Source organism: Punica granatum, chromosome 6, assembly GCF_007655135.1.
Source record: "Punica granatum isolate Tunisia-2019 chromosome 6, ASM765513v2, whole genome shotgun sequence".
Lineage (NCBI taxonomy): Eukaryota > Viridiplantae > Streptophyta > Magnoliopsida > Myrtales > Lythraceae > Punica > Punica granatum.
The window spans coordinates 4,106,993-4,130,330 of record NC_045132.1 but is presented as its reverse complement, the minus strand read 5'-3'; the positions used below and the strand labels follow the sequence as shown (position 1 = coordinate 4,130,330).

Sequence of the window (23,338 nt, the reverse complement as noted above, 5' to 3'; positions counted from 1 at the left end):
TTGCACGAGTGGCAACTCTCGTACCTTTGCCTTCTGCAAGGCCCACAACCTGCCCATGGAAAGAAAACTATATAGCAACTATGTGTTCATTTTCTATTTCTTATGTTATCGGGTAGGAAGAAATGTGTATCTAAGCAATATTTGAATATATACAGAATAATGCTCAATATATATATATATATGCTGGGGTTAGGGATGTACTCAACCAAACAATAACGCAGCGATTAATCTTCCTCCCCTTCTAGTGTAATCGAGATAGGAACTAATCAAATCAACCAACAAGCAGTAAAGTAAAACAACACCAAGAATTTTACGTGGAAAACCCCAATGTGGGGAAAAACCACGGGACCAACTCCGAATCAACGATCCACTATGAAGATTATACAATGTCTTTCATCAAGGGTAAACCCTTGGATCACCAAACTCAAGAGAAACACTCTCTTGGATCACCCAAATACTAAATTCGTCACCCACACCGGGTGGTTCACAAAATCAGCTGAAACAGCACCTACAGAGCTCGAATAGAAATTCTGACCGTTCAGAAGTTAGCCCCACGTGTTGTGAAGCTGCTGTCAAACTTTCGTCCCAATCGGACGTGTTGTGAAGCTGCTGTCAAACTTTCGTCCCAATCGGAGTTCGTTTGATGTCCCGATCGAGATTTGATCTCCAGCTGCGCGCTGCCCCTGTCGAGCAGAATTCGGCTCTGCTCTTCCTTTGTTCTTTGTGCTGTTTTGCTGCTTGCAGCTCCTCTGCCGCTGCTGTCTACACTCTGCTGCTACTGCAGTCTGCTGCTGCTTTTATACCTCAGCTGATTTGCTGAAGAATAAACCCTAACAAAAATGGGTTCTTGGGCCTATTAAAGCCCGATAAAAGCCCAATACAATTTGAGCCCAACTTCCTCCAAATTGGAGGGATACCCAACAATATATATATGCATATATAGCAGCTGAGAAATATAATATAAATCATACTGCAGATTAAATCTTTTTTCAAGAATGGTACAGCTCGCTGTCTGCCTTACCAAGCAAATTAGTGAAAGAAAAGAAAGAGGGCGGTAGAGACAGCGAGGAGATATTAGTCAGCTAGGAAATTACGGAAAACGTCTTGTTTAATTTCGATTTACATGGATACCACGCGACCAATGCCGTCCATCTATACACATGGTCCGATCGAAGAACTTGTATAGCCTTTCCTCTTCTCTGCCATTAAAACATATGAGGGACCTGATAGAGGTCGCATCTTTATTTAATGTGGCGGGACCATATAATTGGGACAATCACTGCAACTTGTATAATCAATCTGGATAGATACATTCCCTCCTTTTATTAGGTTGGCGCGTACATATCTCGTCGGTCAAATTGGATCTTCTGTATAAGCTTAATTACAGTGGAAGAAGATAAATCAGCGAGTTTATAATTGATTGTGTATTAATCCTATCCCATTCCATTTTGTAGTCATTTATTAAAATCAATCACCCAAAAAACTGAAGCCTCTATCAGATATTAAGAATAGAAAGAGGAAATTAATAAGTGAATTAACATATGCCCGACCTTACACGAATTATTCTCGATAATAGTACAGGTTAAGATCAGAACGCGTGTGCAAGCTACCTTGATTCGGTCAAGGTACCTTGGAGATTAAGATCGGATACGTGCTTTTTTCCACAACTAATCTGTAAAGAGTTTGTTGATCAAGTCATGTTTGATTCGATTTCTCTTGAGGAATGTCCTTTTTAATGGAATTTTCTCTTTGCTCTTTGCTCTTTGCTTGTGAATTTCTTAGAGGCATGGAGGCGACTTTGCCTAGCTAGTCCATGAAGCCACAAGGTCCCTTGTGTTATAATAAGAGTCAAGTGAAATGGGGGGAAAAAAGAACCAAGGACATAGTATTTCGCAGAAAAATCTTGTTTCTGATTCACCGCAATGTACACATACGTTCTGATCAATACACATGTACAAGTATTTGGATTTACACCAAGAAATTTATACTCCCTCAGACCCTCCATACTCGGATCGGGGTCGAACAAAAATGTTACGTGAATTACGGTCGAATTTCCTATTGGGAGATTATGTTCAAAAGGGAAGCCCTTGATCTGATCAATCTCCTGAACAAGCACTCAAGGCCATCCTCAATGCTCCCAACACAAACCTCCAAATTTCCGAATTGTTTGCTGACAATCTGACTTGTCAGCTTCCCAACTTCTTCTCCTCCCTTCTTGCATAGTAGTAGATACTTCAATGAATCATCAACACAATCCAACTCATTCACTCCCTCCTCTTGCCTCTCCTCGCACCCGACGGTCCCCTTGTGCACCAACAGCCTCGAGATCACCCGCCACCCACTTTGCTTCGGCTTCATGGCCGGGCCCCACAGGAAAGACACAAGAGACCGGAACACAGCAACGGTAGACGAGTTGACTTCCCGTAAGACGCGAACCGCCCTTGCGAACTCGGGGTCTTGGTCTAGCATCATGAATGGTGGTGATGACGCGGTGAGCTTGTTGTCCAGCAGCTTCAGTGTTGTAACCAACCTCTTCGCGTCCTTTCTAACCTTCTTCCTAAGGCCGGTATACTCAACTATATGGGACTCGACGCTCACGTCCCACTTCCGCCTCCTGATAGCGGATGTGAGCGCCCGGGCGTGTTCCTTGACCTCTCCCACAATGTCCCTAACAGCCTCGCAAACATCTAGGACCCTAACGGATGCGTCCAGGATCTCATCGATGGCAGAGCTCTCATGCCCATTATGGGACACGACCTGCCGGGTTGACGTTGTGTTTAAGAACTCGTCGAGGCAGGCGTACAGTTCCTCAAGCCCAGACAAGCCGGATAAGATCGAGCCGGAAGAGGGAGTACTTGCTCTCGAGCAGCTCGCCTCCCATGACTTGAGCTTGGTGAGCTCGTCCTCGACCATGAGGTTGGTCGGATGAGGCCTCGAGGGCAAGCTAATCGATCTCACAGTGTTCTTTGTTGAAGCGATGGTGGAGCTTGCCATTTTTCCTCTAGGCTATTAATGTCCTTTTCTTTCCCTTTAGGAATCTCAATTCTTATGTTTGGGTGTCTATCTTTTACCATTAGGGCATCCATATATAGATATATATGGGGAAGAGGGCGAGGGACAGGGGACAAAGGCCCCCATGTGAAAGAGGAGTGGTCTCATTAATTGATTGGTGTGTCTCATTCATCGCCAACACATCCCAATGATTCATAAGATATTTGATTGGGCCGAATGAATTTTTAAGGGAAAAGGGATGAGGTGTCCCTTCCAATGTTGTTGTCTTCTGGGGTTGGGGTTTGTTGCATGGTAAGTGAATAGTCATCAACCTTCTTGCCTCCTCTTGTGCCACATTACCCCTGCCATTAGAGTAAAATATTGGCGCAGCTGCTCAGACCAGAAGATGCCTCCTCTCCGCTGGTACTGTGTAAGTAGCCCCACATTATCGTCAACTCATTAACATTCGTTCCCTTTACTTGACCAATATGTCAGAACTGACTCTGTTTAAACTTATTAATCTGATATGATTAAATTGAACTGTTATTGGAACATTACATTATTGTAAAAACAGATATATCCCAGTTTAGTTCGATATAGAAAAATGCTAGATTGTAGGATTTGATGATTAATCAGATCATTGGTAACTAATTAAGATAGAATTAGACCTTCAATGAGAGCTAATGTTGGTGCAGTGAATTGGGTGAACGTACGGTTCATTAGATCATTGCCTAGGCTATTAACCAAATTTTCTCACTAATTTGGTAAGTCATTTTTTTTTTAATTTGAGAGGGAAATGGAAGCATGGGATGAGGACACGTGCAATGTTGGCCACATATACCGATTCAATTGCGTTATGCGTATGGCCAAAAAGAGCATTGCGTTAGCCGTAATGGCCTTTTTTTTTTATGGGGAATGGGCGAGACCACCTCATCATATGGCCTTCCACGTGTCTCTGCGGGACTGATGTGGGGTGGGTGTGTCACCCAAAAACTTCATCGGGACGGACTCAAATCTATGCAGTCGCATCCTTAAAATGAGGAAAAAAAGACGTGTGGTTCTACTAGCACAGGACTGGCAGTCTCGTAAAAGAACATGATCGAGTTTCGAAACTTAATTACTGTCCTTCTCGAGGAGCAGTCCTGAGCATCCGTGACTATTCGATCAATCTTTTTCAGCATTCTCATTCGTTGAAAGTTAATTTGATCATTGTAAAAAGTTTTACTTGGACCTACACAGACTAGAGTTCATTTTCAACCCAAAAGTTTAAGCTGATAGGTTATTGGATTTAAGTCTCATATAAGCTTGAGGTTTCTTTCTTAATTTTTTCATGTGGATTAACGGATCTCAACACGCGCTCACGTGACAACGTGTGGTCCAACACGTGCCACGTACCATTAAACACCCGCCCTTAACAACTGACCACGAGTCAAGCATCTTCTTCCGTGCTCGTGCAAGGGGAGAAAAATATCAAACTAGCATCGAGCTTCAAACTCGGACCTAATTAGAGGTGCACCTTTAGCTACCTCAAAACTGGACCAGGCCATCTTGGGCCCAATTAACATGATGCGCACTCTTGGCTGCCTCGAAATTGAATATGGCATGGTGTGAGCCCACACGAGCGCATGGAAGTATAACCCGCTTTGATATCATGTAAAAATTTCCACTTGAGCCTATACAGACTTAAGCCAATCTCCAATCCAAAAGTTTAAACTGATAGGTTGCTAAACCCAAGTCTCATATAAACTTGTGATTTCTTTCTTAATTTTTCCATGTGAGATAACGTATCTCAACGATCATCACCGACCTCCATTGTTGGAACCTCTAAGGGGCAAGAAATGTGATAGACCGGTAAGAGAAATAAAGATTTCGACTCGCTGCATGTCACGCCAAAGTCAATTTTGGTTAAGAATTCCACGATTCCACATTAATTGAAGAAGCAGAAAAAGAAACTTGAGTATATAAAAAGCTTGGTTATCATTCTATGAGATTGAGCTCTTGTTTTGGATATGCGTCTAACTTTTTGCAGGTTTAACGATGACCATTTTTTTCTTTTTTACTTATGAATGTCGTACACAACTACGACATAGAAATCCAATAGAATTTTTTACCGTGCTTGATTTTTTTTTCCCGGTGGATAACCGGTCTTAATTTTTACTCATGATTGACTACGTACACAACTAACAGAAATAATCCAAATTCAATGCCTTAAAATAGTAATGTACTTGGACCGGTTTAATTTTGAGAGCTTTATTTAGATACTTCATACGTGAACTGGTATATCATACGGTCATACATGATAATCAATTTTGAGACTGTGTGATCATACATAGAGAACAAGCGTATTTGCCTTCTTGTTGTTATTTTGAGCATTAATTGTCATCATATAACATTCTTTGCACCACGAATAATCCGTATGACACTACTAAAAAATGCTAAATTACCGAGGAAAATTATCCAGGGAATTTTTCCCTCGATAATTTTACATTGAAAATCTGCCAGTAAGCCACCGGAAAAATGCATCCTCACGAACTTGCAAAAGATTTATGATTCTTCTTCTTAATTAGTTTCTTATACACTTACAAAAGACTATGTTCACGTTTATATGCTGGTAAAAGTTGCATCGATAATAAACAGAACGGTCGGGGAAGCAACACTTAATTTGTGCTTCCTTGTCTGCATACTCTGCATATTCCACAACTTGCTTCATCACACAAAGAAAAGACAAAAAGGTTTCTTTGATCAAAAGGATCCAAATTTGATCTTATGGGTTTGTTAATTAGGATTAATGAGTTGGCAATGGTATTTGTTGAGTGCCGTGATCAGATAGTTTAATTACAATAGAGATATTGTAGGAATTTATTCTTATTCTCATGAGAAAAATAATTAATTTATTTCAAGACAGGGATGGAAAATTGAAACCGACTTTGATTTCTTTATGACCACCGATGTTTAATTTCCTGTCACTGGGGGACAAGGAAGCAAAGGTATTTCACCGATGCGCTCCATAGATCTTTAGGAATTTGGTTAAATTAATAAACTTTAGGAAACATGAACAACTCCGTTTGGTAATGCTAAAGAACCACGAAAAACTCGCATGTAATTTTTCCATCAAAGAAAATTAGAAGGATCGTGAGTTTGACGCTGATACGTAGGTAGATTACGGCTTGTATAAAAGCATATAATACCGCGATAGCCCTAAATTGATTGATAATGGCCTATGGTCCATCACCAAGGCCCAATTGACTCTCCCTACATTCTACATACATCATCATCTCCATGGGAGACATATATAAGGAAATTCTTAAAGTAACCCTCACACACACACACTCTTATTCCTCTAAAAAGTACTTTCCTAACTTGGGCATTAGAGGGGGCTCTCAGGCACTAACCTGAGAGCCCTTCTTGTAAACTACGGAGCGGCGGTCGAATTCGAGGATTCTTTGTGATGGGGGAAGATTTCCACCTGTATAATTTTTGTTGATAAATTACATTGTATGTATGAAGGGGTTCGAAATTCACTGGACAATGGAGGGGGACGAAGCTAATGATCGACTAAACTTTACCAATGGGGGTAAGGATTCAAAATAAATGTTTTAAGTGAGGATTATCTCAGCTAACATATTAATGCTGCTACCTTGTGTCGACACTCAGAATAAAGAATGGAGAAATGGAGTTTGTTATGGTTGAAGCCGATGCCCGAACACAACAGGTCTCAGCCTATCTCGTAACGTCAGGGAAAAAATAAAGAGATAAAAGGCAATTGAATTTTTTTTCTAAGAGACCACGTTTATTTCTCAGCCTATTAGCCCTGGTCATAAGATGCTTCTAATAAGTATCAAATCTAACTCTGAGATAAAAGACTGCTATGAAGAGCTCATTTTTCCGTAAGCCGTATTACAATTGGTTCTACTGAATTTAATTAATCTCAAATGCCAGCGAAGCCAAAAACAAAAACAAAACAAAAGATAAAAGAAGAGGAAGAAGAAGAAGAAGAAGAAAGACAACAATAGGTAGAAATTCACCGTAGATGCTGTATGTGTTCCCTTCTCCGAATAGAACCTTATTTTGTACCATTAAATTGTAAAACAAATGACCCAATTGAATTCAATTGAAAGACCATGCGACTGGTCTTGCCCCATCGAACTGGGGGTGAGGTCGTGCGTAACTAGCTACACCTTTATTTAATTGCTATAAAACTTAATTTATTTAGTGAAATTTACCTTCAAAAGGGGGAAGAACATGATTTCTGAGTTCGCATATAAAACTCTATTTCATGTATCGATGCGTTGGACCGTCCAATATTTTTGTCTTTGGAGTTTGTACCTTATAACTATTTTGGATTACTAAGTCACGACGGTAGGCTGACAAAACAGACCATGAGATCAAGCACACCCTTATTATGATCGATCAATAAGAAGTGTAACGAAGATTTCTGTATATGTGTATTTCATAATAACGTCTTGCACAAATTCGAACCGAAATTTTTGGGTGCTTATAGCTGCTTCCATGTAAGCATCCTTCAAGCATAGAGCTCTCAGGGCGGCCCTGACATTCTCAAACTCGTTCACTATCTCCGGTTTCACCTCGGTTTCCAAAACCCCCTTGATCAGCTTTGAGAGCAGCGACCACTTCGCCTGTCCAGTAGTTGGCCTGGACAAGAACGTTAGTACAGGTCGATTGGAAAACGCAAATTCTCGATGAATGAACTTCTCGCAGCGCCTTTATCACGGCAATGAAGTGCTGATCACGGTCCAGAAGCAGAGCGGGCACGATCTCGTTGTCCATTTGCCTCAATGTATGTGCCAATCAACTTCCTGGCATCTTTCTTCAGTTTCTTCCTCAAGTTGGCGTAATTAGCAATGCCCATCTCGACAGTCGAATTATAATTGAGAACTGGATGTTCATTGATTTATGACTTTCCGAGAACTGAAATTAAAGAAAAATCTTGCTTGCGCACAAGACATATTATCAAAGGTATGTATATTTCTCTTATATTATATTTGAATTGGCTTATCTGCTAATTACGTAAACTGTTGGGCTGTGAAATGCAGGATGAGGAAAATCAGAAGCGGAATATCAGTACAGAAGAAACTCATCAACACTATAAATACGTGCTCCATTTACTACTACCGTTCCTGAAACAGTTCAATGACGAGCAAATGCTGGAGAAGGACGTAGAGGCAAAGAGATAAGGTTCTTCTTACTCCTTTTCTTAAATCACAGTACATATTATTTCACTCGCTATCTGCAATCTACCTCTTTGCATTGGTCTTGGCAGATCTTACACTTAATATGCTAAATATAGAACAGACCCAATGGGATCCAAACGAGCGTCTATACTGGTAAAGCATTTCGGACGAGCATCTTCTTCTTCATCTGATACCCTATTTATTACGTTGTCTTTTGTCTAATTATGAGGCCATTTTTGCAGTGACAGCTGCAGAACATCTATCATTGATTACCAAAGGAGCTGTCCAAACTGTTTATTTGATCTCTGCCTCACTTGTTGTCGTGAGATTCGCGATGGATGCATGCAAGCTAGTTTAGAGGAGACACATGTGGACTACGTTTGCAGAGGATTTGAGTATTGTCATGGTATAGAAAAGAAAGAGAAAGGGGTTAAATCAGTTGGAGAGCAGCCTAATATTTCTTCCTAATCAGTCATAGTTCATTGACTATTGCAGGTCCTAATTAATTGTTACTGACATGGTTATTAGAATCGTGATTCGAATCATACGATTCTACGATTCTATATATATCAAGCGATTCTGATTCAGGGGGATGAATCGAAATGCTAGAATCGTTCTTGAATCGAGAGGTGAATCGCGGAATCGCAGAATCGATGCGATTGAACCGATTCTACTATCAGCCCAAGTTTCGAGAGGGCATATCTTTTATTATAGAGTAGACTATCACTGTCGTCCTCTACTTATTCATTTATCACCGTTTTTGTCACCGACATATTTTTGATACTAGTTAGCCCCAAATATTGACGTTCCGTCTAACATTTATAACCTTCTGTGACGGAAAGTGACATGGCATATGACGCTGTTCATGAATTTTCTATCACGGAGGTTCATGGAAGGGTATAAATGTTAGATGGAATGCTAATGTTTTAGGCTAACTGGTGGTCAAAATATGTTAGGGGCAAAAACGGATACAAATGAATAAGTGGATAGTGACAGTGATAGTCTATACTTTATTGTAATGGGAGGGCTATCTACTGGAATTCGGTATTGTAATGGGAGGGCATATCTTTTATTTCTTTGACTGGCATCAGACTTGTTTTGCTTCCTTCATTTGATTTCTTCTCTTCTCTCTCTCTCTCTCTCTCTCATCTCATCTTCCTCTTCATTCCCCAGCTCTTTGCTATCTAGTGCGTGGCTTCACCCTTCTTACTGTCCATTACCTGCTGAACCAGTCTAGTCCATTGCAGGAGAACTTATGGTCCAGGTCCAACAAAAGGGAAGAGCTAAAGGCCTAGGTATGACTTCGTGATGTTATCGCTTTCCTAAATTAGGGTTTAGTTTCCACATGGGTCACTTGGGTGCCTGTTGCTATGTACTGTGGGACGCATGGTGCACGGATTTATATCGGTTGTACTGGAACCGTTGCTGGAGAATGTGAGACCCGACATTTTTCAAACATGCATATCTATACATATACTTAGATATGTTTATATATATATATATTGTGGCTGAAGCATTAATAAGAAAAATAAAAGAGAAAAAAAGAAAAAAGAAAGGGTAGCAAGGGCCCTATGTGAACCTCATTTTCCCCTAACAATCCCTTCCACTGTCATCTTCTTCATTTCATTTTTTTTCTTTCTCTGAGACGAAGAGCAGAGATGGGGAGATAGAGAGCGAGACACAGAGAGCTCGGGGGAAGAGGAAGCTGGGAAACAGAGCAAGAGAGAGACGATTCAAGAGGAAGAGAAGGACAGAGAATGCTCTATTCTTTCTCCATGGAATAGAGATACACAAAGAGAGAAATAGAGAGAAGAGAGTTGATGCGGGGGAGAAAACGAAGGAAGAGTCTAGCTTGCATTCGAGTAACGGGTATGTTATTGAATTGCTTTCTCCGATGTCATGAGCTTTCATTGTATTGATTGTGTTGTTCTTGTCGTTCCTTGGGAGTGATTGAGCTAGCTGAGTTATTGAATTTGGGAATTGGAGAGATGGGTTAATTTGGAGTTGTGGATTGATGGTTCTTGGTGCAATTCGGGTGCGATTTAGATAATCGATTTGGACGATTTGAGGTTGGGTTTGAAGTAGGGCTAAAGCATATGATGCTTCTTTGTTTAATTTAGGAGGTTTTAGCTCGATCTTGACAGTTTATTTTCAATTTTAAGCTGCGGGCTAAGTTTTATATCAATTCCTTGTTCTCTCGATCAGTTTATGCTTGTTCAATAAGAAGTTATGCTTTATTCACTAGCTGTATTATTATATGATAATTTGAGTATTTTTACACCCTCTTGATTACTAAAGGAAGTGATTAAGCTATAGGCTGAGTTACCTAACAATCATTTGTCCGACTTTTGATGATTCAACATGTTCATGATGACTTTATATTACATTTAAGGGTAAATTGCACTGGTGGTCCAAAATATTTTACAAATGTCTTATTATGGTTCAAAAAGTTTTTTTCGCTACATGATAGTACAAAATGTTTCAAAGTTGTTTCATGATGGTACAAATCGTCAATTGGCCCTAACGCCGTTAACATTTTGCTAACGTGGCGCGTCATATATGTCACTTTTGTTACGTGGAACCAATTATAGTGCGCTACGTCATTTAAGAGAAAATAAAATTTTAAAAAGTCCAAAAAAATACAAAAAATACAAAAAAGAGTAAAAATTTTGAAAAAAAATAAAAAAAATATTTTAAAAAATTTAAAATATAATGTGAAAAGTGTGCTTTCATTTTCTTTTAAGGCTACTAGGGATTTAGGATGGTCTTGCCTTACTAATTTTAGTGAATTAGGATTTTGTTTAATTGTGATGGGATAAACATGCCAAGTTGGACATTGAGGAATGTATTAAGTTTATAAGGATTTACTTGCTTGATTGCTTGAGTAATCTGTGAGTTTAAAGCTTGTTAAAGGGTGATTTGAGGAATAAGACAAATCAGAATTGATTGGTTGTTAATGCTGATGGAAATTTAAAAGGGAATATACTTAATTATTTATTTGGCATATATGGTTGTCTTCTTTAGCTTTTGATACGGTTTTGATGCTCGTATGTATTTGGTCTTTTATGAATCTCTCATTTACCTTAAAATTGACAAGAGAAATCATGTTGGTTTAAATGTGAATTATGAAGATTGTTTTAAGTAGTTTTTGATAAAGGAACCGGGCCCTGGACATAATAGATGATGATTTGGAGTTTCTTGAAGAAGATGAGTTTGATGCTTTGAATGATGATGATGTTGGAGTTGACGATGAAGATTTGGATGAGATTTGATCCGTTTGTTCATCTTATATTATGACTTATGACTTATGTTGTTAACTTTTCATTTTTATTTCGGGAGTTTGAGTTTAAGTTATGAACTGTAATTATGATCTTGATTTTCGATAATTTGTAACGATGTCTCGTGTTTTTATGACTTATTGTTGATTTGTGGTCTTTATTTGAATGAACATGGATTGATCTTTTATGCTCAGGAAAGTATGATACATATATATATATATATATATATTTTGAATTACAGATAAAATATTACAATTCACGATTCGATTGTACGGTCCACGATTCCACGAACTCCGACCGATTGTAGGTAGAATCGCGATTCTGACAGCTTCAGTTACCGATCTATTGTTATTTTATATTTGAGCCAGACTGAAGAAATTTTTCTGGACCTTATGTGCAAAGGATCTAGTCTCAGGAACAGTTGTATGTTATGCTATTTATGGTGATAATTTTATTCAGGAATACAAACTCTCTAATGATATATAGGGAGAGATCAATATACACCAGTTCTTTGCGGGATATACTAATGGCCGACCCGGTATCCATTGATACCGGGGGATTGGTTCGTCCAAGGTGGATTTACATACATTGCTTAGTTAGTTTGGCAACCAAATCAAGTCGGTCTCGACTGGATTTTGGTCGGAACTGGATCGAGCTGAATTCAGGGTGTTTAACCCGCGGCTCCTCCCAATTGGATTCTCGTACTATTGATAAGAAGATTATAAAAGAGGAATACTTCAATTCAAAACATGGAAAATGGAAGGACAAATAAAATGAAGATATAATCTAATCTAATGAAGATTTAAAATTAAGGATGTCGTACGATTGATAAGAAGATTATAAAAGAGGAATACTTCAATTCAAAACATTGAAAATGGAAGGACAAATAAAATGAAGATATAATCTAATCTAATAAAGATTTAAAATTAAGGATGTCGTCTAGTGGTCGTCAAGTGAAATGGGACCTTGTGCCTATCACATTCTCGGCCTTGACCCGAATAAGACCGACTTGGAAACCGTTCTCTCCTTCGGTCCCCCCCTCCCCTCTCTCTCTCTCTCCCCTTTCCTCTCTGGCTGTCTCGGCAAAAGCTGACATCGGGGGAGGACTAACACCGCCAATAACTCTCTCAGTCCTCCGCTCGCCGCCTGAAATCCGCCCTTTCTGTTGGAATCTTCAGCCGGGAATTCCAGCTCCTCTCTCGCGCTTCCTTTGCTCCGCTCCTTGCTTGGATCAGAGGCTTCTCAGATATCTTATACCCCACGCTCGGAGCCCAAATTTGGTCGCTCGTGCTGGGTTTTGGAGCTTTTCTTCGTTCAGTCTGAATGAAGGATGAGTAGAGACTCAGGTGGATTGATGGGTCGATGAATGCCTGATTTAGGGGGGGTCTGATGATTCCCCAATTACGAGGTTGGAGATTTCAGGAGCAGGTTCACCGTCGACGAGCTGAGCTGAGGTATGTCGTTACTGTTCTCCCAATTCGATTCATTTGATTCGTCGGAGTAACTTTGCATTTCTGCCTTGTTTTGAAGGAAGAATGCTATTTTTCCGTTAATCAGCGCTTGTGTAGTAGTGGGTCAAGTCAAGAGAATGGAAGTCAATTTTCAGCGAACCTAGTCAGTTCTATGTGTTGACCAGTTTCACGATTGATTTATATAATGTGTTTCTGATACTGTCCGGAGGTGTGAGGGTAATGGGCAATGGCTGCCGTATATGGAACTCAATGAGGAATGCACGCTGGAAAGTGCCGCGTCTCTTTCTTCGATGAGTGTATAAAGTCTGCATCTTGGTTGGACTATTGCGTGATTACGGGAGACGTGTCAGTTCTTTTAATTCTTAATCGTGCATTTTGTTCTCCTTCTGTGGACTGTGTGAGGGATCCCAAAATCTGGTATTGGATCATGATTTGTTGAACATTGTAGTAGATGGCGAGTTGAGGTACTGAGTTGAGTTCTGGGTCTGCTGTCAAGTTACTGTAAACTATTGTGGCTAGACTAAAAGTTGCCTAAACCCGATTTTCAGAGTTTGTTCTGTTTAAGTTAACCGACATATTCCATGATGATGCTGGATTGTTGGCAAAGAGGTTGAGAGAATAAAAGCTTATTTTAGTCTGGAGGTCCTTGATGAACATCAATAGAATTCCCTTGATCTATCCCACATTGGATGTGTACAAACTACGGCTGAGCTGTGTAAGAGTTCATGATACCCTCAGTGGGCCAGCCTTTTATAGGACAAACCCAGCTTGTTGACACGGCAAATTTATGCCTCCCTTATCACGATAAGAAGATCACCCATCCATGTAGAGATCACCCTAGTTCAGAAATATCTAGTTGGCACAGCACACTACTTCGTCTACGCCATGTATATCACCCAAGTAAAGCAAAATTCTGGACTACTAGCTCAGGTTGCTCACATTTGCACTGATTAGATCAGCCAAGTTAAAACAAAGTAGAATTGCGCATAGCTAATTCTAGGCCAAGTGGGCGCCCCCTGCAGCTTGCCAGTATTGTGTGTTGATTTAAAGTATCCTACATTAATTAGATGAGCATTGAGCAAGAAGCTTTCTTGAGTTATATAATGGACATGCATGATGCAATAACCAATTTGGTTCATCTTTGCTCTTAGTGGACTATCAAATTGCTAGTAGACTAAAAGGTTCACCTAGACTTGCCATTTAGAATTAGTCTATATTTTAAAGTTTATTCTTGAAAATTTGAAATGAATCTTATTGTTCTTTGATATCCTTAGAAAAATATGATATATACTACTAAAAATAAACCCTTACAGTGCATGGGACATAAAACTAGTAAGTATCGATTTATAGCAGTTTGGTCTACCTTAAGGCCCATATAAATAGTCATTTGGAGCCATTTGGGTTTAAAGTAACCCTTGTCTTTTTTGGCTTCTTACTCCAGCCGTGCACTGTTATGAAGGAGACTAAAAATAAACCCTTACAGTGCATGGGACATAAAACTAGTAAGTATCGATTTATAGCAGTTTGGTCTACCTTAAGGCCCATATAAATAGTCATTTGGAGCCATTTGGGTTTAAAGTAACCCTTGTCTTTTTTGGCTTCTTACTCCAGCCGTGCACTGTTATGAAGGAGACTTTGCTCCTCGTTGCCTTGCTCCTTCTCAAGTAATCAGCAGCTTCTTTTCAAGGCTTTGTTGTGCTGCCATCACGCTGTGCCTTCTCAGGGGTAAGCCAATCTCTTAATCCACATACATCCTTGAGCTTCTTTTGGTGGTTTACCCTGTGCTCGAGTTTCATCCAGCTTCTTGCTCAGCTATACCCTCTTGAAGTTCGATTGCATGTGGTTTTGTTGGGGTTTTCTTCCTTAAGCCATACTGCTTCCTTCTTCTTGTGTAATCAGCTATTCCTGCTCGGGATTCATTCAATTTGCTATTTGGTTGCACCCTTGTCACAGATTTGGCGGCTTAGAGTTTCCACTACCTTTGTTATCCCTATCAACTTGCCAGTTGTCGCGGTTTCTCTAAGGCGCTACTGCCCAGGTGACCTTCCAGGGTTTTGCTGATTTCATCCACTCTGATTACGAGAGTTTCGGATCCAGGTAGCTCTCATTCTTCTGCTGGAACTTTTTGTTACCGTAGAGTCCCGGTCAAGTAATGAGAGTAACAGACATTAAAATTCTTCTTATGATATGGCGGATATTGAAACTCTTAGTGATGATGATACTCAAGGAGCAAATTATTTTGAGAACAATAATTTGGTTGCTGCTCATGGCTAAGGTAGTGGCTTACCTCCTGTTTCTCAGAGTGGTGAAATTAAGAGATGCGTGCTTTACCACACTTAGAATGGCGAATGATTGGAAGAAATTTAAGAATGTTGTCGTTATTGGTAAGACAAAAGTAAGTTTGAAACCTCTTTTGCCAGGTCCTAATAGTATAGCATTTTATTCCCCCAAGATCTGAATCTGAGGATCCTGAAGTTTCGAGTCCAGAATTTGTATTATTCCCTGAAATTGCTGTTTATCACAAACAATTAACTGCTGGCCTTAAGTTTCCTCTCAACCCCAGGGCTATTAAAATGCTGAACTTTTTTCAGTATTTGTTCTTCTCAGAGAACCCCCAGTTGTTGGGTTCATTATTGTTTGTCACTTAAGGAATGTTCCTTCCTCTCTACACTTGTTAAGGACCTTTTACCATTTGGGGAAATAGTAAGGGTGGTTCTGGGGAGGAGAGAGAGGTTGGGTTTTGTATGTTTAGATTTAGAGCCGAAATGAGAAAGCGGATCATAGGATCATAGATTTGACAATTCGGTCCATCCGTATCAACTTTTTTTTTTTGTGGTGTGTGATCCACTAAAATATCTCATTGACTTATTGAGGTGGTAGGAAAAGTTGATTAGTTGTGAGATGGTAGTAGAGAGTGGAAGCAGCAGTGGCAGCAGCAGCAGCAAGATGATCCAGAAGATGGTGCTCGGGGTGGGGTTTTTGGTGCAGGGACTGAGGTGTTTCCCTTGGATGGCTGTTAACTTCTTCCTGAAGGATGCACTCAATGTGGAGCCCTCCACGCTTCAGATCCTTCAGAACTCTGCTAACCTCCCCATGGTTGCAAAGCCTCTCTATGGGATTCTCTCCGATTCATTCTACATATGGGGCCAGCATCGGATCCCCTATGTTGCTTTCGGGGGTATGTTCTGATCTTGCTTTCTATCTATCATCGTGGTTCGAACTTTTCTTTCTTAGAGCTTCAATTACATGACTGCGACGTTGTCCCCTTCCCTTCCACCTTTCACATGATGACTTTCAATAAGTTTGTATCTCCTCAGTAAATGTAATGTTTCTGTCACCTCGTATATGTTTCTCATGAAATTCTATGGTCTCCTTATGTGAGTGCATGGTCATAGTTGCTTCTTTGTTAGCTCCTACAGGGGGGAGTGGGGTTGTGTAGGACCAGTAATCAATGAGGCATGTAACCATGACAGTTGCTTAGTGCTTTATTCTTCTCAGTATGTATGAGTTAACTGGAAGAGGTGATAAATGTGGAAAATCTGAAATTTTGTTAAATCAGTATCAGTTGCTGGATAATGTCTTAAATTTCTTTTCTTGGTCTGTTTAGGATTTTGGTTTTGAATGCTTAGCAAACTGTTGCTGATAATGGCGTTTTACTGAGCTACAATAAATTTAAACAGATGAATCAGCCTTGTATGAAGTGTAAGTGAAGGAATCACCTTTGAGGGAAAGCCACAAAAGAATAGCTTTCATATGTCTCTTCTGGCCAATAAATTGTGGACTGAAGGACTCCTTTTTCTCTTATATTGTTAAGCAAAATAAATTGCAATTATTTCGAACCTCATACTTTTCACATGCTTGGTAATTAGGAATTTTCAAGGTGTGAAGGACAATTTGCATAGAGTTTGTCCGGGGTTTTCTTTTCATGGCAATTCAAACAGATATCTACTTCACATCATCGTAGTTTGATTCATTTGATTGCTATGGTTAGTAGATTTTCCTTGTCCCAGTCAATTTGCATAGTGTTTTAGAAAAGTTGTATTTTGCATAGTAATAAAGGAGATATACTGAAGATCACTGAGAACCTGGTCAAAGTGATCATTGGACTATTTCTTGTTATTGACATTTAAAGGATGAATAATGTAGCTTGCTCTGATGTACTGTATTGTTTGAATCTGTCCATCTCGTTTTGCAGCTTTATTGCAAGCAGTGTCCTGGCTTGCTATAGCAATTTATTCGACGGATATCACAGTCATCACTATGTATCTTATCCTGAGTAATCTCGGGGCTTCAATTGCGGAGGTTGCGAACGATGCCATGGTAGCTGAGCTAGGGAAACAGCAGGCCGCCTCATCCGCAAGGAAGTCTCGGTCGTCTTCTTCGTCCGGTGAGCTCCAGTCCTTTGTTTGGATGGCTTCCTCTGCTGGTGGAGTCCTTGGGAACCTCCTAGGCGGCATAGCAATGGATCGGTTCTCCCCACAGGCAATGTTTCTGTTTTTCGGTCTCATCCTAACTATCCAATTTCTTTTAACTGTTGGCATTCATGAGAGCTCTTTGAATCTCCCCAAAAGCACCGCTACCAAGGGTATCAAGAAACAGCTTTACGATCTGTCATTGGCGCTAAAACGACCCGAGATTGCATATTCCATCACATGGTTCGCAGCGTCCTATGCGGTCATTCCCTCTCTCACAGGGACCATGTTCTTCTACCAAACCCAGCACCTGAAGATAGACAGTTCAGTTCTGGGTCTCTCCAAGGTTTTTGGGCAGGCAGCTATGCTCCTGTGGAGTGTTGTCTATAACCGTCGATTAAAGGCGATTCCTCCAAGGAAGCTGATCTCAGCCATTCAGATTCTTATGGCGGCTTTGATGGTCTCAGATGTGATGTTTGTGAAGGGATTCTACCGAGAGATTGGTGTACCAGATTCCATCTATGTGGTGGTCTTCTCAGGGCTTCTGGAGGTGCTTTTCTTCTTTAAGATCTTGCCGTTCAGTGTGTTGGTAGCAGAGCTTTGCCCCAGGGGATGTGAGGGGTCTCTAATGGCGTTTGTGATGTCGGCAATCGCACTGGCATTCATATTGAGCGGTTATTTAGGTGTTGCGCTCGCATCACTTGTTGGGGTCACCGGGGTTGACTTCTCAGGGCTTCCACTGGGGATTTCAATCCAAGCGATTTCGACTCTTTTGCCTCTTCTTTGGTCATCTTGGATCCCTGCTTCTGCCGGAGACCTGAGATCGAAACCAAGGAGAAAGGATGAATAGAGAAAAGCCACGTTAGCGCATTACATAGAGTTTTAACGTTCTTTAATTACGGCTATAGTATTTTACCGTTAGATTGTCTTTCGATGACACCATGGGACTTCCTTGGCCCATTTGGTGCATTTAAATTCTTCATATAGGATAAAGGTCTCTTTTCACATCTGTTCTGTACTTTGTTGTTGTAACATAATTTCCTCATTGTTCATTTTTTTTACCCGAATCGTTTGGGTGGGGCTATTTTTGCCTCTTATCTGGCTGATATTTCTTTCTTCCCAACACATATTCTTCCTTTACCCATTTGAATCCTAAGTATAAAATTAATAATAAAAAAATAACAATGAAAAGCAACTCATTTTATAAGTATAAATTTATTTTATCTTCGCAAAAAAATTCTCTTAGTTAAATATAAAGTAGAATGAGAGCGTTTGGACTCACTTTTTCTTTCCAATTTTCTCAATCTGTTACATGACATTATGTATTAAGTAAAAAATTTTATTATAAGAATATAATACGTAGATAATATGAATTCATTATTATACTCGTACTATTTATGTTTTTCTTTTCTTTTAAAGATGTCAAAAAATTGAGAGAACAGATTGATTCTAGAAGAATATCGACAATAACTTTAAATTATGAAAGTGTAGATAATAATATAAACTGTAAAATTAAATAACTTTTTAATCAATTATTTATTATTTAAAAAAAAAACTCATATATGTCTTATTTGTTCTTTCTCGGTGCTAAAGATGTTATACTTAAATGCATGGTAACATTGTTATTAGATTACACTAAAAATTTTAGAATGATATTGATGAAAAGATATCATAACCATTTCAAAGATAAGGCAAAAAGATAAGGAAGAGGATACATTTGAAGAATATGACCACATCAAATGTAAAAGGTAGTTCATTTTGCGATATACCAGAGTTCTAATTCGTGAATTACACCAGATTCTTTTCCATCGTAGTTATTCATGAATTTTAAATATATTTTTTAAAATAATAAGAAGTTCCCATGATAACAAAATTTTTTAATGATAGTCTTGATATATTACGATAATTTAATGACAATTTTACTACTAATTCACCTATTTGAAGTGAATTTTAATCTATCTAATCGTTAATAGTAAGCAAATTTCATTATAGACATCAAGTGCAAGTATACAAACTTGATTTTGTAAGTTTTTTTTGAAATGATATTTCGTTCTTTTCTTTCATTTATAATTATTTTTTGGTTCGAATTTATAATTAAATTTTTAACTTTTATGTGATTCTAATTTAGTAGAATTAGTTTCTTATATGAGTTTAATATTAAGACATCATATACAATATATACATATATGTGTGTGTGTAGATATATATCTGGACTTGGCTAGTCATGCCCTTCAAAGATCTCACTCTTTTTCACTTGAACTCCTGAATCCATTGCTAGATGGTTAGTCTGTGACACTTTTATATATATATATTTTTAGTGAATTTTGACGTATCACTGTTAAATAAAGAAAAATGTGATCGATTTGGTTCAATAAACTAGTCAAGACAATAGATGTTATAATAATTTAACGCATGAAAGAGATGAGTCACCTTCGCCTTCTGACGCGATTGTCTCATAACATATCTAAGTTTTTTCAGAAATTAATCGAAAATCTTTCACATATTGTTTTTATTCAATTTAATTTCAGGTTGTCAGAAACCTCGAGGAACAGCAACCTTGGTTTAGATTAAGCAATATAATAGCTTTTTGCACAATTTAAAAATGGATTCAGATCCAGATCTGTCCAATTAATGAAAATCTTTAATCCATATTCCAAGACAAAATATTCATATATAATTAGTCCATGATTCAAAATTAGCTAATCTTTAGAAATATATATATTTGTGCACACGGGTGGCTTGCTTCCCTAATATTCCCTTTTATTCATTAATAAGTAAGTTCTTGCAAATTAAAAAGATTGCCATGTATAGCCCCATTGTTGACCTAGTTTTGCCCAATGATTGAGGAGATGCATACGACAATCGCACACGTTTTCTTTGCTCTTTATCAATTGCAACATGTGAGCTTTTTTTTTTATTTTAAAATTTTTCCTTGAGCTTAATTACAAGCGAGGTCTATAAGTTTAATCGAGAATAATACAGAAATGGTAAAATTGTGTTAACAGACTAACAGTGTATCGATTCTAGAGATGTCTTGATTCCTACGTATCATCTCCCTCAACACTCCATTGCAATGGATGCGTGAGATCTCTCAAACATGAGAAAACAACCAACTGATGCTGATTCATTATTTAGTTGAAATTCTTTTTTTCTCGGTGTGCATTACTTAGTATCCAAAAATCCAATAAATCCCAACCAATATAGGTTTGAGTCGATTTTTACCTTTAAGAAGTAAAGCTATTACAATTGCAAATTTTCTTTATTCATTAAACTTGAACTTGCGCTTAATAACGCGAACTTAACCCATGTTGGCAGTTGAAGATTTTTTCGTAAAATGGAGTCGTAGAGAGTCTTGGTTCCCTTCTGGCGGTTAAAATGTTACTGACCTAATCCTTTCCCGGGTCAATCCAAATTCCAATCTTCATACTATTGATATTAGACCTAGGATGTTTTACATTCTATGGCTTCCCAAATAAATTCAAACTTGATTGATCTCGAGGATTTATTAAACGGGTCAAATTGCATTTGCTGTGTGTTTCGAACATGTGGTCTGATATTATTATGAAATTTCCGAAACCATAGGCATCAAGAATCGCCACTTTGCTAAGCGCATTGGCATTGCGATAGGGAATCCCACACATTACGCATATTTTGGAGTTGCGCCGATCTATATTTGTGGAATGCGAAGAAGCTCAAAGTTACTTGATCGCCGATATCGATGGTGGAATTTACATTTGTGCAAATAAAATAATATATTGGGAATATGTAAACGCATGCTATACAATATTTTTCTTTCAATAGCTTCGTTGTCATGTTCTCTACCTGCAAGCAACTAGATATTAAAGTCTCTCTTTATTGTTTAGAGGATTAGTTCATGTATATGGGAATGGTGCAATCAATTAATTTGGACGATATTTGGGGATTCTTGCGTATCACCGCCGCGGACAAAATAAACCATCCCCCTAGATTATGTATTGGTCAAATTTAAGATGCAGATACGTTCGTTGAGGAAAATCCTAAGGGCAAATATGAAATTATTTGAATATATCCCCAGACGGGCGTGTCATGGAGTAAAATATTGATTGGACAATCATTAAGAGGAATTGATGGTATTGGTCATTTTCTTGCTTAAATATCCGGAAAATTAAATTGGAGACGGTCCACATGAAAAGTATGTGGCTTGTTAGATTATTAAGATAAGAAGGCTAAATTGGTGAGTGAAAGTCGCCCAAGACAATCTTAACCGACGCTGGTCATTAGGTAGGCATGTTTGCCCAGTCACCCGTGCGCAGCTTGAACATTTGCCTGGCTAGGTCAATCATGTCGATGGGTCAGATAGACCTTTCAGACCAACTCGGATCTTGAGGGTCGACGATGATTAATAGATTTTATGGAACTTATGTAGGGGTTTATGCCTACCTAACTGAAATTAATATCAAAACATTTTAAGATGATAGAGCAATACTACGAGCTTATATCTGCTTTGGTGATTCGATATGGAGTTTATATCTGCTTTCATTGAGATTATAGGCCTTATACGTATTGATGATACTCGGTTGAATGCCAATTATGTAAGCAAACAGAAATGCGACAAGGAAAACGAGCGAAAAAGAATTGATATCAAAGCTCCTGGTTTGATTGATCTCTCTTTGGATGTAATTTACAAATGTGGACTATACAAACATGTATTGAAATCCCTAACCAAATCCGATCGACAAGGACGTGGATTCTTCAACTCTAAATATGTTGAACCACAAAATTTTGAAACTCGAGATTGCCCTATTGAGAGATTATGTTCAAGAGAGAGGCCCTTGTTTCTATCAATCGCCTAAAGATGCACTCCAAACTGTCTTCAAAGCTCCTAATATTCAACTCCAAATCACCCAATTGCTTTTGCACCGTGTGATGCAATTGCTCAGTGTCGTCACCTTTGGACGGTTTGAATAGGCACCTCATCGAAGCATCGATGCGCTCCAACTCACTCAGGTCGGCTTCTTGCCTGGGAATCATCCTTGAGATGACTGACCACCTGGCTGGTCTCGCTTCCGTCAAGAATGAGAGTAGGAACTGGAACACGGGAATGCTCGACTAGTTGACTTCTCTTAGCACCCGAATAATCACCGACAGATGGTCATCTTCTTGAGCTAAGATTGATGATGGTGTCGCCATAATTTCATTGCCCATTTGCTTCATTGAAGCAATTAGACTTTTGGCGTCCTTCTTGACTGTCTTCCTCGATTGGGTAAAACGGGCAATCTCCACCTCAAGGCTCGAGCCAGCCTTTCGCCTTCTGAGCGTGGATTGAAGGTCTCGAACTTGTTCCTTAGTCTGGGACATGAGTTCTCTTGAAACCGCACATACGTCTAGGATCTTGACTGATCCCTCCAGCACCTCTTCGATGCACTTTTCTTGTTGGTTCTTGCTAAGGATTTGTTGGGTAGTTCTCGTCTGGAGAACCTCTTCCAAGGAAATGTAAAGCTCCTCGAGACAGGAGAGACCCTCTAGGACCGAGGTGGATGATGAAATACATGAAGTCGTGGACCACGAAACAAGCTTGTTGAGCTCGTCTTCGATCTTGAGGTTGGTCGGGTGTAATTTTGAAGGCAAGCTGATGGACCGAAGGTGGTACTTTGTGTGGTTCTTGGGGGAAGAACAAGCCATTGCTTAGTGCTATTGTTTTTCTTCCTCTATTTTTTGGCTTAAAAATTTGAGATGGGTTACTCCAATTTCTGCAACTATCTCTATTTGTATATATACACATACACAAACACAAACACAAACACCCGCACATGTAATTTATTGATTAAATGGGCATGTGAAGACAGAGTGTATTGACCAATAAAATCGTTAAATTGTCACATCCAGGGCCAACATGGTTCCAATGATTCGATATTAAAGAAATCGGGAATGAGTTGTCTTTCAGCCACCTTGTTCCCTCTGGGTTGGTTTCAAAATCCAGGGATTTTGATCCGTTTTGAGGCCATAAGACATTT

At 39.1% G+C, this 23,338-nt stretch overlaps 2 protein-coding genes and 1 pseudogene across 5 annotated transcripts; 1 reads left to right on the top strand and 2 right to left on the bottom strand.

Annotated features, from left to right (window-relative positions):
• Nucleotides 1-2,055: 2,055 nt before the first annotated feature.
• LOC116211098 lies at nt 2,056-2,994 on the bottom strand. The gene has a single exon (XM_031545310.1). The coding sequence runs from the start codon at nt 2,992-2,994 to the stop codon at nt 2,056-2,058; it is 939 nt and encodes a 312-aa protein (XP_031401170.1).
• Nucleotides 2,995-12,468: 9,474 nt separating this feature from the next.
• LOC116211314 (probable folate-biopterin transporter 7) lies at nt 12,469-18,470 on the top strand. Of its 4 annotated transcripts, XM_031545637.1 has the most exons (6): nt 12,470-12,915; nt 14,375-14,435; nt 14,545-14,658; nt 14,887-15,030; nt 15,807-16,111; nt 17,129-18,470. In XM_031545637.1, the coding sequence occupies exons 5-6, from the start codon at nt 15,835-15,837 to the stop codon at nt 18,193-18,195; spliced, it is 1,344 nt and encodes a 447-aa protein (XP_031401497.1). In that variant the 5' UTR covers nt 12,470-12,915; nt 14,375-14,435; nt 14,545-14,658; nt 14,887-15,030; nt 15,807-15,834; the 3' UTR covers nt 18,196-18,470. The 4 variants fall into 4 exon arrangements, with proteins under 4 accessions (XP_031401500.1, XP_031401497.1, XP_031401496.1 ...); XM_031545640.1 differs by lacking the exon at nt 14,375-14,435 and having other exon boundaries at nt 12,469-12,915; nt 15,814-16,111; XM_031545636.1 differs by lacking the exon at nt 14,375-14,435.
• A 3,517-nt stretch (nt 18,471-21,987) lies between these two features.
• Nucleotides 21,988-23,047, bottom strand: LOC116211909 (annotated as a pseudogene).
• Nucleotides 23,048-23,338: the final 291 nt, after the last annotated feature.

Bases quoted from the DNA above. Each gene is read 5' to 3' on its own strand.
- LOC116211314 (XM_031545640.1), top strand. From the start codon at position 15,835: ATGGTAGTAGAGAGTGGAAGCAGCAGTGGCAGCAGCAGCAGCAAGATG. The intron at 16,112-17,128 runs GTATGTTCTGAT...CTCGTTTTGCAG, and splicing joins CCCCTATGTTGCTTTCGGGG to CTTTATTGCAAGCAGTGTCC.
- LOC116211098 (XM_031545310.1), bottom strand. From the start codon at position 2,994: ATGGCAAGCTCCACCATCGCTTCAACAAAGAACACTGTGAGATCGATT.